The 18,300-nt window shown below is 35.0% G+C and overlaps 1 protein-coding gene across 29 annotated transcripts in view; it reads left to right on the top strand.

Annotated features, from left to right (window-relative positions):
- Positions 1-18,300, top strand: part of ikzf2 (IKAROS family zinc finger 2) — a 397,532-nt gene that overhangs the window by 364,163 nt on the left and 15,069 nt on the right. For 18 of the 29 annotated variants that reach the window (XM_073911497.1, XM_073911499.1, XM_073911485.1 and 15 more), the window contains 2 exons: positions 7,047-7,250; positions 10,588-10,755. In XM_073911497.1, coding sequence (XP_073767598.1) covers positions 7,047-7,250; positions 10,588-10,755 — 372 coding nt within the window. The remainder of the gene's footprint in view (positions 1-7,046; positions 7,251-10,587; positions 10,756-18,300) is intronic. The other 11 variants (XM_073911501.1, XM_073911487.1, XM_068223269.2 and 8 more) reach the window with 1 other exon arrangement.

The following is an 18,300-nucleotide window of genomic DNA, read 5'->3' as shown; positions in this document are numbered from 1 at the left end:
GTATATAAAAGAAGTGTGCAAAAGTTATATGTTCATAAATCAAGACCATTGAGTTAGACTGGCGCATCATTTATGCATCCCGCTATGATGTTTTACTTTGTGCTGTGCCTGTCATGTGAGCCTGTTAGCGACTGACTCGGCTGAATGTATCTCCAGCACTGAGTGTGTTTTGTTCTCATTCATCTCCTTTGATCAGTTGATGATGAGAATGCTAAAGGATTCTGTATGTTGTCCTGGGCAACCATTTCAAGTTCACTCAGCTGCAGCCATCATAGACTCTCCATAACGTGAATGCTAGAGATAGTTAACACACAGGCAGCTGTTTTCTGATCTCATGATTGTCAGAATGGACGGAGGCTTTGGAACAAATATACGTCTCGACACATTGAGGTACTGCTGTTTGATTGTGATGCGCTGAAAGGATTGCATCGCAGTTGCTGTAGGTATAGAGTAAGTTTTGCATTTTGTGCCAGCGATTGTTCGTGCGAGTCATGCGTGGTTCTTTGAAAGTGAAGATCTCTTGTGCAATATTAAGCAAGTACGCCTGTAATACTTCATTGGAAGCACCAGCGGGTGAAGCGAGGGTTATCGTGTGGCACTGCCACACAACACTTCTCTTTCAAAAGCTCTGTTTACCTGGTGTTAACAGTCTCTTAAAACAATGAAGTATTTTTTGAAGATTTGTTTAAATTTGTACAATATGTCTGTAAATTACTAATAACAAAACAACAGTTCTGATTTTTGTTGAAATTGTTAGTGTTTAAGTTTGTGTATGTATTAGATTAGATTATTTCTGTAGGTGTTTTGTTAAACTAAAATGTTTATTTGCTGTATAAAATCTTTGGATAACAAAAATTAGTACACCTAAATTTATATGTTGTGGAAAAATATTTATATATTTATTTTTTAATATTTCAATACATTTTTAATAAACAGGAAATATCAATTCATTTTGTTAATTTTTATTTTAGATTTTTTTTTTGCAATAACTCGATTGAATTTAAATGTATTATCTTTCTATTCCTAAACATGCTAGGTGACCCAACTCAAATTTTTAATGCATTTAACTACTTAATAAAAGGGTTTTGTTCAAATTGACCAAACATTATTGTTTATAATCACTGAGAAATGGATACAAATATTTATTTTCAAAAGGGGAGGTACTCATCGCAAAGTTGAGTTATCCACATATTCTTATTAAATGACAACTTATTTACATTATGTGATGTTTTTTTTTATATATAAGTTGTTTACATTTTAAGACTTTTTATTTAATGAACAAAAAAACCTTCGAATACTAAAAGTCGAATACTAACTTTATAAGGTTCTTTCTGTGAGCCAATCAGCATTTTTAATGCACGCACAAGGACCAATCAGGATCAACTTTCTTTTTCATTTCGCCAAACTGCTCCATTGACAGCGGGATGACTAGAAAGACAAAATCAGAGTCGACTAAATAATATCGTACCACAAAAGAAATTGAGATGTGTGTAAATGTGATGTTTTAGAAAAAAATTACATAATGTTACATTATGTATTGTTGAAAAAGAAAATATATATATTAAAAAATATATATATTTTTAAATATTTTTATTTGTGTAAATATAGTAAGTGAAACATTTTTCAGTGTTTATTAAACTCATTTTCTCATTGTCTGTTTTCTTTTGAATTCTTCAAATTTAAAATTAAGGCTTAAAGGGCAACTTTTTAATTTAATTCAAAGGCCATATAATTCAATAAATATAATTTAATAAATCATATAAAGCATAAAATGTAATAAATAATAACATATTAATTATATAAAATTAACATCTGCACTGGACAAAATATTAAGCACAACCTTGTATGCTTAATTTGAACAAGAAAAAATATTCACCCTAAAACAATAAATAAATGCTATAATGTTAACTCAAACATCAACATATTGTTACAACATCATTTTTTAAAATTTTATTATTAAGCAAACTGCTTGTATTTTTTGAAAACTAATGCTTCAGTTAATGATCTGCCAAACAGAACCACCAAGTTACAAGAACTGTTGCAAACATATTGTTTGCTATATGGAATGCTAAAACTTTGAAGCACAAAATCCCATCTGCATTGAGAATGCAGATAAAACCTTATAATTCCAAGATGATGATATATTAGTGCTGCTGGGCAAAGATTAATTGTAATTTTGCGATTAATTGCATCCAAAATACGAGTTAGTTTTGACATAATATATGTGTGTATTATATGTATATTTCTTATGTACAGTATATGTTATACACACTTACATAAAAAAATATGTAAAACAATATTGCTACATAGATATTTAAATTAATATCTAATTTGTATCATATAGGTATATATTTCATGTCTAAATATATATAAAGTGTGTGTGTGTGTATGTATATATGTATATGTGTGTATATATATATATATATATACATACACTTTTTTATATATATACACACATAAATATCAAAACAAACTTTTTATATTGAATGCGATTAATCTTTGCTTAGCTTTAATATACACAAATTAACAATTGAAAATCACAATATATGTCTGCGAAACACATATTGGCCTCCCCAGGGAAATCTAGTCCCATCTGAATTTCTGTTTTTGACTGATAATTCTCTGGTGTGAGATTCAACAAAACAGCAGCAACTACTGAGCTTTTCTGAAAGCGGGATCAGAGCATTTTCAGTCACACTCGCAGACTCTGACTCACATCTCGCCAAAATGCAGAGCAGCTTTGCCTGAGGGACAACACTCACACGGACGGGAAAGACAGAGGTGACTCAAAGCATAGTCTCAAGCTCTCGCCCAGAGATTAAAAAACTCACGGTAAAATTACAAACTGGTTTGTCTGGATGGCGGAGAGAAGCTTGCCTGCTGTTTCTTTTTTTCTTTCTTTCTTTCCACCTGTCGTGAAACCTGGAGAGTATGCGTGGTTGTGACGGAAAACCTGCAGGCCGGGCTGTGGTGTGTTTACGTGTCGCTATGTGTTTACGCGTCCCTTTGCATGTCTATTTTTGTCAGCGCATGTGGGGGAGGCCTTGTCCTCCCTGGAGGTGCTCAGCTGCCTGTGTGTGCGCAGATAAATGGAGGGACCTGCTCAGTCCAGACCAAAGCATTGGCCCACTGACTGTCTTCCACTGTCAGTCATGTAGAAACCCACCTGCCCGCCGTTTGCCTCGCCACCCTAGAGACTACAGCTGCGTCGGGCCTCTTTTTTTGTTTATTTTTTTTCCTGTTCGCTGTCATCCCGATGCTGTTATCATGTTGGAGAGCAGATTTCTTGGTCACTGCGCTGTCATAGTAACCAGTGATTTCAAAAGAGGCTTGTCTTAATTCACGCAAATGCTGTGTATGGAAAATATTGTAGTGCTGTGGGCGATGGAGTGTGTCTTTGGTACTGTTAAGGCAAGACACTGCAGGTGAACAGGAATGATAACAAAAACAGTTATAACAATACTTTCACAGTTGATCGATTATATTAAGAATTGCAAACAGTCATTTATTGATTACAGGTTTGCTAAAATTATTAGTTTAAATATCTTAATAAGGCTTTATTTTATTAGATATGCACTAATGTGCTATTTTTTTAAGCATGAAAAACTGAACGTTGGATGAAGTCAGTCCTGTCAAGGACATATTAGAGTCAATAGGTGCTTTTTTTGTTTTTATTACAGGGAGGATTTTGCTGAATCTATAATTCAGGAAATTTTGTGAACTAGAAAGTAATCACAATTGTTTTTGTAGAATTAAAGTAAAATTTATCGTTAAGTTAATGATATATTCAAAGATATAATGGTACTAAGAGACATCAGCTGTATGCTGTATAACTGCAGGTGACCATATTTATATACAGGGATGGATTTTATCAATAAGCAAGGTAAGCGGCTGCTTATTCAATTCAACTCATCTTTATTTCTATAGTGCCTTTACAATGTAGATTATGTCAAGGCAGCTTAACATAGAATATTACAGTGTCAGTCCAGATTTCAGAGTTGAAGTTCAGTTCAGTGGGGTTTATATTTCACTATTGAAAGTCCAAACACTAAAGAGCAAATCCAGCGATGCGCAGCTCCACAAGTCCTGAACTATGCAAATCAGTGGAGACAAAGGGGAGGACAAAAAAAAGTGAAGGAAAAAAAAACCTAGAGTGAAACCATGCTCAGTTGGGCATGACCATTTCTCCTCTGGCCAAACTTCTTGTTCAGAGCTGCAGTGTAGGTGCTGGAGGCTGGAGAACGCCTGACAGATGGGAGAGGTCACCGGCTGGTGTACAGGCTGGCCCTTCAGCATCAAATGCGAAGACTCGTCTGTAACTGAATTCTTTCAGGAATCAGTCTCATGCTCTCCACTCCTCCATGACCACCACAGCAGCTGCTCAGTATAGGGCCTGGTCCAGGATTATGGAATCCTCGGGAAAAATAAAAACCGACTAACAGAAGTGCAGCTGCTGTTTAAATTGTCTTTTAGGAAGTGTTCCCGGCTCCGGTTGCCCTAAATAATGCAATAATTATGTGTATGCTAATGCAAAGAGACGTGTCTTTAATCTAGTTTTAAACTAACAGAGTGTGTCTGCTTCCCGACCTGTGCTAAGAAACCTGTTCCAGAGTTTAGGTGCAAAATATGAGAAAGATCTACCGTCTACAGTTGATTTTTAAATTTTGAGAATAATCAATTCTCTAGAATTAATTGAGCGTAGTGGACGTGAGGGGCTATAATACACAAGGAGCTTCCTCAAATACTGGGCCATTCAGGGTTTTGTAGGTAGTCAATAAAATGTTAAAATGTATACGATATTTAATAGGGAAATAGGGAGGGAAATTTTCCGTAGTTTATGAGTGTAAATGAGACTGTATGGGTGTTTCCCAGTGATGGGCTACAGCAGGAAGGGCATCCACTGTGTAAAACATATGCTGGATAAGTTTTATATGCAAATCACTAAATCCACTCCTGTTTATGTATAATAACTTTAACTAATAAAAGCTATAAGTTACTACTTAGTTCATTCAATTTATGGCAACTAATAACCTTAACTTTTTTTATTTGATTGTAATGTGGTAATAAGCATCTTTTGTAAAGCTGCTTTGAAAGAATAATTATTGTGGAAAAACACTATACAAACAAACTTGAATTAATTTGAATTGAATATAATCTTTTTGTCACCATTATATTTCCTTTTAAAACAGCTATTTTTCTCTAAATAATATAGATTTGCTTTGTTCTTTTTATGTTGCTGAACCCTCTCCAAGCATTATAAACTGGGGTTCATAAAAAGAATCAAATGTTGTATATAAGACAGATAATGTATTAACAAATCGCTCTTTAAAATCCTTGAGCATGCATATATGAATAACATTGTGCAGTTTATTTAGCTTATGTAAGTGCTGAAAAGTGGAGATTTATGACTCAGTGCAGGAGAAAAAAATTCATTTTGACAAAACAGTCTTCAAAATGTGTATTGTGCTTGCAATTTACACAAACACATGTATAACATGCTATAAAAATGCCATTCAAAAGTGTAATTTGGATGTTTTATTTGCATTAGACCAAACTAGGGTCTCTGGGTCAAAGTTGGCTCATGTTAACCTTTGTTTTGGCCCACTATCCACTTTTTAAGTCATGACGTACTCATCTGAATTGAGAAAATATTAGTTTGTGACCCCTTTTAGTTCTATAACACTATGAATTTCATATAAAATCATGGTGTACATGACAGTATGACTGGACTTACTGCATCACAGACACCAATATTTAAAAAATTGATAAAAAGTTTATCACTTTCTGGCTATTGGATATTAGGCATATATATGTATATATATATATGTATATATAAAAAAAAAAAAAAAAAAAAAAATATATATATATATATATATATATGTATGTATATATATATATATATATATATATATATATATATATATATATATATATATATATACATACATATATATATATATATATATATATATATATATATATATATATATTTTTTTTTTTTTTTTTTTTTTTAATATATATATATATAAAACGATCGTGATTTTCGAAAGTATTACATCACTTTGTAAACATTTATTATTAGCAAATACTGAGTCTCCCCAGGGCGAGGCAGTGGCTCAGTTGGTGTTTCTGTGTGGAGTTTGCATGTTCGCATGGGTTTCCTCCGGGTACTCCGGTTTCCCCCACAGTCCAAATACATGCGGTACAGGTGAATTGGGTAGGCTAAATTGTCCGGAGTGTATGAGTGTGTGTGTGAATGTGTGTGTGTGGATGTTTCCCAGAGATGGGTTGCGGCTGGAAGGGCATCCCCTGCGTAGAAACTTGCTGGATAGGTTGGCGGTTCATTCCGCTGTGGCGACCCCGGATTAAAAAAGGGACTAAGCCGACAAGAAAATGAATGAATGAATGAATGAGTCTCCCCATACAGTTTGATAGAGCGCTTGGACACAGAAGCTGCTTTGCGGGACGTCACACTTAAATAAGCGGTTGAGCTATTATCTATGACAGAGATGGTCATTTTGTAATTTAATGTAACATTTTATTTGCTTGTTTTGTAATTTGTTTTGATTTGTAAATGAATCAGATTTTTAAAAATGTAAATACTGTCACTCCACAGATCGAGACCTCAAAACAAGGCAAAAGGCAGGTGCAGCGTAGTGTATTCAGCATTGAACTCCATTGTGTTAATAAATGGATTGTTTACGTTTTTATAGTAATAAGTTCATTATACTGCATTAGTTAATATAATTTAAAGCAATGTTTTGTAGTTATTTTTAAATATTAGGAAATAAATTAGGACATTACTCATGGAAACTTTAATGTAATAACTTTGTCTTTTTACCTTCTGCCCACAGCCCTCAATCAAGTTTGGTTTTTGGCCCATCATAAGAAAAAGTTTGAGCACCCCCTGTGCTAGACTAAAAAACACTTTACAATAAGCTAAAAACCTCAAAACTGGGAGGTGTTAAAGAACTGTTTCTGCCTAAAGACAATTGTTTCCAGCTCAAACAATAAAACAGTTTCAATTCTGGAATGTTTTCTTTCAGCACGCACAATCAAACAAGAAGAAGGCACTGAGGAGGAGACGGAGAGGCGAGCTGGTGGTCCAGATGAGGCGGGGCATAGTGGCGAGGAAGGTTCTGGATTGGAGGATCCCATGATTGACAGTCCAAACAACTTACAAGATGCTGGGCCAGGAGCTGAAGTGCAGAATGAAACGGGGATAAGACTGCCAAACGGTAAATATAATGGTAAATATTTTAATTATAATTACATGTATATAATACATTAATCACATTGAATGATGTAAAGCCATATTTGAAAACAGTTCCCTGCAATTTTTGGCGACATGATTTCAATCATTATTTACATTTCATATATATATATATATATATATATATATATATATATATATATATATATATATATATATATATATATATATATATATATATATATATATTGATTTATTAGCCCTACTGTAAAATCATTTTAAAATGATTTTTGCTTTTTACACTTTTGTAAACATAATAGTTTTATAACTCATTGAGTTGTGACAGAACCTACTGTTGTTTAGTTATTTGGGATATTGACCTTAAAAATTGTTTTTAAACATGTAATATATATATATATATATATATATATATATATATATATATATATATATATATATATATAATATTTAAAAAGATTTCTAGCAATGCTAAGACAAATTAAAGTTATTTTTCTAAAGAAACAAAAAGGAAATACTGTGAAAATGTCCTTGCTCTAATAAACAATTTAAATACACAGAAATATTAGAAAAGGAATAAAAAATTCACAGAATAGCTAATAAACTTGCCTTAAACCTAATATGATCACTGTTGACCCTAATTAAAATAATTAAGTGGAAGTTTGAAGACACCCAAAATTCTAAATTTATTGTGACACTTCTCAAATAAGTTTCGACAGACACAACACATCTCTCTGACTTCCCATTAAAACAGCAAAACCCTTTTCATGACCAAGGCTTGTCACTTATGCGTTCTTCCTTTTTTCGTTGTTAGAAGGGTGTGGAGCAGGCATAGCTGTTCAGTACGAAGACAATAGTTAAGACTAGGAGTTATTCTCAGGGAAAACATCCCAGGAATCCTCCACAACCTGTTCCCAAGCCCTGGGCTGACGCTGATACCGCCAGATGACACGCTAGCAGGACACACTCATATTTCAGTTTTCCAGGTTTTTATCTAAGCACGCAAAGAGAAAACCTAGATCAAGTCACGGCAAAAGATGAAAATTTTCCATCAAATGTGTGTTTTAGAGTCGTATAGAGGCTATATTTAGAGCAGGTGCACATGCAGTAGTGATGCATGAGTAAGCCAATTAATTGAACAAACTGTAATCACATTTACATTCATAAAATTCTGAAAATTGTATCAAAGAGGATTAGCATGGTTATCATCATAGCCACGAAATGTATTTCTGATCTGGGATAACTCACAATTATAATACTGTTTGTCAAAAATGGAGATGTTGGTCGCTTGATGTCGTTCTATGTTAAGTCCACAGCTAGTGGTAAAGTTGAATTTGAAAAGAATGCATCTTTACATTTCCCAGGCTTTATTTTAACGATCTAGACACAAAGTCTAAAGCGCATGTTGCGAAAGCATTCGAAAATGGGAAAAAGGACGAAAAAATACAGTTTACGCCCTAGCGTATGGTCTAACAGGGTTGTGCCTATTCTCTTAATGGGATATGGGTGTGTTTTGAGCATAATGTGCATTAAACCAATGAAAGTCTCATCTCCCATTATCTTTAAGAATCAATTGTGTCACACCATGACGCATTCACTATTTACATGGCAGACTTTGTTAGTGAAAAAACCTAAACACTTTACTAGCGAGAAAACGGGTAAAAAGACCATCTGCAATGTAGTTAAGAATGAGCATCCTCCATTTACCTCCTACATTCAATTTCTATTTACCTTACTTTTGCTCCTTTACTTTTGTGGAGTATGGAAACTGTCACTTCACTTCACTGAAGACATCCATTAGCCTACATATTCAATTTTGTTTGTTAAGCGCAAAGATTTGTTTTAAAACTATTTTCAAATCTAATTTCCAGCAAACAAATAAATGAAAAATAATAATAATAACAAAGTGTGGTCAAAAAAACTGTTAAATTCAAACACACATCCTGTTCTTATGCCCTATATAGTGATGTAGACGTCTCCAAAACCTGACAGGTGGACAAATCTAAACATATTTTTATTAAAACAAACATAAATATGCACATAATAAATACAAATGCAAATTGTCATGAATAAACTGAAAAAAGCCCCCTGAGATGGAGTCATGCAGGCAGTGGTTTTTATATTTATGTAGAAAATAAGATTTTTTTAAAACAATTTAATCCTTAATTTTTTTTCATATGTAAAGATATTTTTGTATACGCCTAGGCACTTAGCTAACATGCTCTTCACTGGACTTTAGAGTAGCTTTTAGTTGGTTAATGGTGCTGTTTATTTTATTTCCTCAAAATAGCAACGCACCAACAATGCACCTTAATACACCTTCTTTTTTAGACCAGCACACCCATGAGTCCACAAAGTGGCACAAATGGATTTGCTATTTAAACAACATGGTGCAAAACGGTAAAATTACTGTTGTACTGGTCTGAAAATAACAAATCATGCCATACATGTCTTGCACCTTATTGCAACAGGTGTATGATAGGGCCCTCAGTTTACTGACAATATACTGTATATAGTATGGGTAAGCATTTGAACAAAGTAAAAATCTAAACAAAAAATTCAACAGTTTCACTAAATGAATGTAAACTGAAAGGTAATGCTTTCAAATTAAATTTATTTTGTTTTGTATTGTTTTATTTTATTTTATTTTATTTTTATTGCAGAGTAATATACTGAGCACTGTAAAAAATGCTGGGTTCCACAAAATCGATTTGTGTTGGGACAACATGAAGGAATTAAGTTAGCTTATTAGTTTTTACAAATTTTAGTGGATTAAACTTAAAACGATTAAGTTGTGTCCCAAAAAAACTCTAGAATTGTGTTGTTTCAGCTTATTTTAAATAAGCATTTTAAACAGAAAGTAAAAAAACTTAGTAACTTTTTAAAGGAAACTTGATTACTTTAAAGACTTTTTGAGCAATGACAAGTCCCTTTTTAAATCAATTTTAAATCATTTAAATAGACCACTTTGAACCAAAACAAATGTTTTTGTACTTAAAGATTTGAGAAATGAGCTGTTATTTGTATACTGTATAGCTTAGTGTAACTAAAGCCACTTTGAGACTTTTACTAATATGTTGGGTGTAAAATAGCCATTTTAACTGACCAATTTGTGTAAATATGTTGTACTATTTTTCTACGTAAAGTCTCTCCTAAAAAAAAACCTTAGTGTTTCATCATTTTCTATGTGCATATGCAACATATCAGGCAACCCAGAATGGAAACAACCGAATCTGTATCCTCTCTGGTCAATACAAAGACAGCTGGACTGAAAACACTGCAGTATTTATACATTTATTAACATTAGCTCAAGCAGTGATCAGCGAGTGTCTCTTGTTCGTGTCTCTGTCCATCAGGTGATCGGCCGTTCCAGTGCAACCAGTGTGGGGTTTCATTCACTCAGAAGGGCAACCTGCTAAGACACATCAAACTCCACACGGGAGAGAAGCCCTTCAAATGCCCGTTCTGCAGCTACGCCTGCCGCCGCCGTGACGCCCTGACCGGACATCTGCGGACACACTCAGGTCAGGCCTTAAAGCTCTATGCAGTGAAACATATGGCCAAGTTGTATCAATGTGTGCCACAACCTGCTGAACAACTGTGGTTGTACATGGCCGTAGCCACTGGTTTGTTAACTAGGTCTGCAGATTTTTAAGAATTGTGCAATAATAATGGCTTCAAATGAACCTCATTATATAAAGCATACTCACTGTGTTACAGTTTGTTAATATTGTAGGTCAGTTATTATCATATTTCTATCTCTCTAAATTTTCTATTGTAGGCCAGTTATTATCTTTTCTCTCTCTATCTCTTATAAGAGATAGAAGACATAAGAACTTATGCTTTGTATGTTCTGTATGAATGTCTAAAGTATATTTTTGAATTGTAGTGTGACTTTAGTAAACGTTAGCTAATCATAATGAAATGTTTTGATACTGCTTGACAGTTTTAAACAGATAATATTATGGTGATTATTGTGTTGGTCCAAATTATAATCTCCTCAGCAATAAACTACCTACACTTTTTTGTTTCCCAGTTTAAGTGTCAGCAATGTGGTGCTGCCAGATATTTGTACAAAAACCAAACAAATGCAATTCAATTTAATTCAAAGTGTTTTATATAGCACTTTTCACAATAACTATTTTTATAAATTTGCATTGCAATCAAATTTGGAAATACTTATGGTTATTAGTTACCAAAACTTTATTAGATACTAATAACTTGAAATAATTAACAAGTCACAAATTTTTTAACAGTTAAAGTTATTAATAATCATAGTTAACCTGCAGTTATGTACAACCCAGAGTCATTCTGATTACGTACCCCTATATACATTTCCAGAGAGCGCCAAATATGTCCCATGAGCTACGTTTTTGTTTTCGGGAATCCACCCGAGGCCGCTGTGTACTGTTTTTGAGATATCAAATTTCTCTGGCAAGTGTTATTCACACCTGCTGTTCTTGCGTAAATTCACCAAAGGCCGCTGTTGACTGACTGACTGACTGACTGACTATCCGACAGACTGATCCCCCCACCTATCTCCTTTTGCTAAACCCAACCGATAGTGTTTCAAAAAGCACCAATTGACCAGCGCCCGCTCACTTCCCTAAACCCAACTGACAATGTTTAGAAAATCAATCCAGAAAAAAAAAGGTCTCGCAGAAGCCTGATTTTTACCAAGGTTTCAGATTTTACCACATTCTCACCCTGTTATTTACTTGTTTATTTGAATTTTTGGTTTTGTTTTTTTCTTACCTGCTTTCTGGAACCGTTATTCGCCAGACTCGAACCTCGTTATCGCGATCAACTCAACTCTGCGTCTCAAATCCTCCGATTTATGCAACGAGCCACTAGACAAACTAGTAACAGCGGAAAAGTCATCCAAATGGAAGTAAGCAGTTAACTGGTAAGTGTAAAAAGGAATGCCATCTTACTGCACCGTATCGTTCGCTTTAAAGGCGAAATGCAGCCATACATAGCTTTGGCTACATAATTCACAATCTTAAGAAATGTATATAGGGCTACATTTTCAGAATGAGAATATGTTGGTTATATAGTATATAGGTGATGACCAAGTGCACAAAAATCTTGCAAATGAAAACTCCAGCTATCATCTTCCCACTTCATTAATGCCTTAATTTCGTCATTAATGTAGTCACAATAAAAATTTAAAACATTTCCAACGACGTGAAACTTAATTAAATTAACTGTATTTGGAAACATGAAAAGCCTTTACCAACGGCCTTAGGAACTCAGTCAGCCTGCTGAAACTCAGTGGCATAGATTTATTCAGCAACATCATTTTAAATAAATTTCCATTCGCATACCTTCGATTTGTATTTTTGAGCTTCAAAATTTATACCGACTTCTGTACCCCACTGACCTCATATCTGGCTACGGGCCTATGGTTGTGTGACCGCAGCTGACACGTTCTGGAAAAAAACAGCAGATCTGTTTTGTCCTTTGGGACGTACACAGACTGGCTAACAAACATTGCGGTTAGGCCACCTATAGGACAGGCTGCTGTGCTGCCTGCAAGACTAGCACTCCACCAAAAGGAAACGCTCTCTTAAACCAAAGGGAAGTGTCGCTTTGGTGAAGCATTGCTCTCTAACCCACTTTCATATCAGCCCACCATCAGTTGTCTAGTCCTCATCGTTGAAGATCCGGGTCAGATGATACCATCAGTGCTTCGCTCGGGACTTCACAAGCTGTCAGTCAGGGACGCGCTCGTTCAAACGCACAGGGAGAGCAGGAGCAGGCCTATCACTCGCATCGTGTTTTGCTACCTTTCTCTCATTTCCTGTTTTGCTGCTCTAATCACAGTGCAGGGATAGCGCAGTTTTTAGGCCAGGCAGCTGATGGCTGTGGTGTCCTGTTTTTGTGGGTAGAATCTATGAAACATTTTTAAAGGCTTAAACATGTTTTGGTTTGATGTACTTGGTGGTGGTCAGAGTCTGAGAGCTGATCACCACTGTGTGTTTTTGTTTCCATACAACTGGATGAATTTGTCTTCCTTGCGATTGAAAATATTTTCATTTAAATATATTAAAAGTAAAAGCTTGAAGGTAGTTTAAGGTTGGTTTAATTGTAGATGAAATACAAAGTACCATTCAGTTAGGGGTCAGTGAGATGTTATAATGTTTTGCTCAGCAGGGCTTCATTCATTTGAGTTATAGAGCAAGCAAAACAGGTACAAATAATAGATACAAAACAGACAAATCTAAAAATTATTATTACTTTTTATCAAGTGAAAGTATGCTTATTATATTAAAGCAGAGGTGTCCAAAGTAGGGCCAAAGTTGGCTAATGGTAACCTTTGCGGCCTGCTATTCCATCTGAAAAGAGAGAGAGAATGATGGAAAGTTGGTCAGTAGGTGAAAGCTCTTAACAGAGATTAATTTCAAATTTAACACAACCTTTTGTTTTTAATTTAATTGAGGAACTACAAAAAACCCTAATAAACAAATAAAATTAATTGATTCATTTAAATGTTGTAAATTAATCAAACTTATAAAATGTAAAAACTGTAACTTGACAGATAAAGGGCAATACACAAGATATCGGAGAGCAATTCAAGGCTAAGGCAGGAGCAGCTTGACTAGTGTATTTAGCATTGAACTCCATTGTGTTATAAATGGGATTACCTATGTTTTTACTACAATACGTTTATTATAATACTGCATCATTAATTAATATGTTTTAAAACAATGTTTTTTACGTATTTTTTAAATATTAGCAAATGGCAAATTTAATGTAATACGATTTGGTATATTTAACTTTTACCCACAACCCTCAATCAAGTTTGGTTTTTGGCCCCTTATAAAAATAGTGTGGGCACCTCTGAATTAAAAGCCCCATCCCAATTCTACCCTTAGCGCTTACCCCTACCCCTTGTTTTGTCTTGTTTTTCAAACTCAATTCCAGGAGGGCCTCAGCCCTGCACAGTTTAGTTCCAACCCTGCTCCAACACACTTACCTGTAGGTTTCAAACAAGCCTACTCAATTAGTTTGACAGGTATGTTTAATTAGGGTTGGAACTAAACTGTGCAGTGCTGCGGCCCTCCAGGAATTGAGTTTGACATCCCTGGGCTAAGGGTAAGGGCTAGATAGCCCATGAAATCAAGATTTTTCAGGACCACACTCGAAATCAAGGGGTAAGTAAATTTCCCATAATTCACCATCTACAACAGCAGCATGGCTGCACACGAAAGTCAGGAGACACGCACACTTTTTACATTCATAATGGCGTTCATGCTTTACTTTCATGATTTAAAAAAAAATGTTAAAATAAAAAACGCTAAATTTGGCTATCTATAATCCATAATAATAACTCCTGTATAGTAGTCTCACAACTTTCTGACACTCGATGACACTCAAATACCCTGTCAGAAAAGTCTATTGGCTGGGATTGAGCTTTTTACAGTGTCTGCTATAATGTTAATGTTGTTTTTGTGTTTGCATAGATGAATATGGTCACTGTGTAAATGCACTGTGTAGTTATGATCTTATTGCCACATTATATCGTTATGATAACATGATATGTGACTTTAGTGATTTCCTGATGATAAAAACAAAAAAGTAAAAATAATGCAACTGGAATAACTAAAGCAGTCGCTTTCGTCAATCTCATATGAAACAAGAGCTCACCATGACATACGATGACATGTGTCTGTGTTTTAATGGTGTCCCATTTCTCAGGGGTAAATTTTGAAGCCCTTCACCTTAACAGTTTGTTTCAAGGGCCAAGGGAAAAGGGCAGGGGTAGGGGTATAAAAATAGAATTGGGATTGGGCCAAAGTCTTAAATTCTAAAATAATTAATTGATTAGTTTTGTTTACAGAAAACTTTGAAAATGTGTGTTTTTGTGTTTGTAAATGTGTGTATATTTCGTGTCAACAAGGCTTCATTAATTTGCTTTATTGAGTTATAGTGTAACCAAAACAGATACAAATAATGACACAAAACCAGACACAAAAATACAAATCTAAAAATGAAAATGACGTTTTATTAATGGAAAGCATACATATTAATTTAATTTTTATTAAATTTATTTCTAAAATAATTAACAAAACTGACATTTTAGAGGGAACAAATGTATGAGATTTACCTGAAATATGATGACTTTTCTATTATTCTATCAAGTCATAACTAGTCATGATAGACAACGAGTAGGTGTATCCATACGAGTGGAATAGATCTTCCGTCCTCCAATCAACAAACTATGCAAAATCTGTGGTGTGTGTGTGTGTAAGTGTTGTGGTCTTTCATATTGATATCAAATGTAAGTTCAAGAACCTTTACCACCAAAGCCTACGCAGCCATTTACCTCAGCATATAAACGTTTGTGGCCGATCAGAGTCATTAACTTATCTGCATATCCTTTCTATAGGCATTGTAAGGAAATGCCACAAGAAAGGTTTGTTCTACCACAGTGTGAGACGTGTAGTCGTTTCTGGAGTCGTTCTAATGAGCCATTCAGTCATTCAAGCCCTTTATTCTGCTACAAGTCCATCCCGTTTTTCGTTGACCCGTCCGTCTTCTCATCAGCCACCTCAGCTGCAGAGGAATGCGAGGAACTCAGCAGGTTAGACGCCTTCTTGTGCAACAGGCGCCACATGAAAGGACTCTTCCTCTTTCGGCCCTTGGCAACAGTAGGATCAGTGGCAAACAGCCCAGGGAAGTTCAGTCGAGGGAGTGTAAAAAAACATTGTGTTGGCGATCCAATGATTGACGAATACCTGTCGCAGAAATCCATATGCATGCACGCAGACCACAAGCACACTCAAAACGCTGAAACTGAAACAGCGTATTTTGCACCACAGTTTTAGGTGTGTGTCATTCTGCTGCTTTGGTTTGCTTTGGCTGTTTTTTTTTGGCTGCTTAGTAAAATAAAAAACGTGAGGTGAGTGGCCAACGTCTGATTCAAGGAATGGATGCTTTCAGCTGGGTGCGTGTTTGACTACCAGTTGAGTAAGTCGAGCACTTTTGCTGATGCTCTACAATTGATAGGCATTTACTTGAAATGAAATGTCATCCTCATCTCACTGTTTCCTGTTTTCAACCCGAATGGATGCGGTTTAGAGGGCTTTAATGCAGCACTATGTGCATAAATTTGCATTTGAATAAGTGCTTAGATAGGGATTTTTTTTTTTTTTTTTTTTTTTTTTGAATCGTCCAAACTTTGCAAAAAGAACTCATGGCTGTGTAAACAGCTGGCACTTATTAATACAACTGCTTGCAGTTAGTTTGTCTTCATCTGTCCATTTTTTATTAGCATGACTGTCTGTCCCAGATTTTACAGTTTGCAGGTGTTTTGACAGTTCATTGAACCAAAACATCTACTTCTTTTTTTAACCGCTGACAGTGTCGATTTGTCGGTTTGGATGCACTGTATCCTGTAAAATGTCCCTGGCAAACTTTTTCAAGTGCTGTCTTGCACACAAAAAAATTGTATATTGATTTAATAAGACATATTGAATGTGTGACAACCAAATTTAGAGCTTTCTCTTGAGGTGAAGCTGTTTCCAATACAGTCACCCACTGACATATGAAGACCCTAAAACTACTGACATATTAATAGGGGTCTGCCCTAGATCCCTGACCTTTACAGAATGACATGAGACCAACAGTAATAATAATAAATAATAGTCAGTCCTCAGAGTGTGACTGTTTTTATAGTTCCTTGTTTTATTTTATTATCTATATTATTATTTTTATTATAAATGTTAAATTATTACTTGTTATAAATGCTTATCAATAAAATAGTTTATAAATCTCCAAAATAAAAAATGCTATAATTAATTAATTTATTAATTAATTAAGCATACTGTTGTTATTTTTAAACAATGCATTAAATGTAAGTTTACTTGTGTATTCGTGTATGAATTCATGTTTAGATATTATTTTAAGCATTATTGTATTTTATGAATATATACACTACCTGACAAAAGTCTTGTTGCCAACCAAGTTTTAGGAATAACAAATAATAACTTGACTTCTAGTTAATCATTTGGTATCAGAAGTGGCTTATATAAAAGTTAAAAACCTTTCAATTAGGCTTAATTTTACCAAAATAAAATATGCTCATGCCTTGATGTTTAATTATTTAATTATTTATTTAGGACAGTAAGGTCTGACTTTGCTTAAACAAAAGACAAAACAGACAAAAGTCATGGTGCAGTGGAAAAAATGATATTGTTTATGACTCCCATGAGCTTGAAGGAATGCATCCATACATCTCTGCAATGACTTAAATAACTTGGCAAAGAGAAAGATCCCCTATTTTGCATTCAAAAAGGTCATATTTTGGTTTTAGGGGTCTCTAATAACAGGCTGATATGCGTGCAAGGTCAAAACACACTTTCATTGTCTTATAATATGCATTTAATTATCCCAGCGACTCATATATGAATTGTTCAGTGATTCATTTGTTTCCAAACTCCTCCTTAGCGCGAAGCTAATCTGCGCTGATTGGTCTGATGACCCAGTCTGCAACAGACTGGGTCATCAGACCAATCAGCGCAGATTAGCTTCGCCCTACGATCGCACCGATTGGTCAACAGCGTTCAGCATTAGACAGAGAAAAAAGCCCACCATGGCTATGAATTGCAGCCAGAGAGTATATGAGAGCCCAACACAGGCATGCAATAAATGAATGCAGTTAAAAACCAGCATATTGCTCTACTCTTAAACCTTAGCCCAAGTAATAACAAAACACATTCAGTATTAATCCACACAGTGGCAAAAAAATTGAACTATTTTGAAAATTGACCGCTCGGCGTGTGTGTAGGAACGGCTGATGGTGGCCATAGCAAAGGCAAACAGCAGTGGATCGCCAGCTCAGAAACACATTTAAATGGGCACAGGAAGAAGCACGCGTTGCGTTTTTAACGTGGATTTGGACATGATATGTGAACAGCCTCATTAAGATTTAACCTGAGAGATAAAGTGCAATCATTCATTCATTCATTCATTTTCTTGTCGGCTTAGTCCCTTTATTAATCCGGGGTCGCCACAGCGGAATGAACCGCCAACTTATCTAGCAAGTTTTTACGCAGCGGATGCCC

The sequence above is a fragment of the Danio rerio genome, chromosome 9 (genome assembly GCF_049306965.1).
Source record: "Danio rerio strain Tuebingen ecotype United States chromosome 9, GRCz12tu, whole genome shotgun sequence".
Classification (NCBI taxonomy): domain Eukaryota; kingdom Metazoa; phylum Chordata; class Actinopteri; order Cypriniformes; family Danionidae; genus Danio; species Danio rerio.
This window is presented reverse-complemented; position numbering and strand designations above follow the sequence as displayed.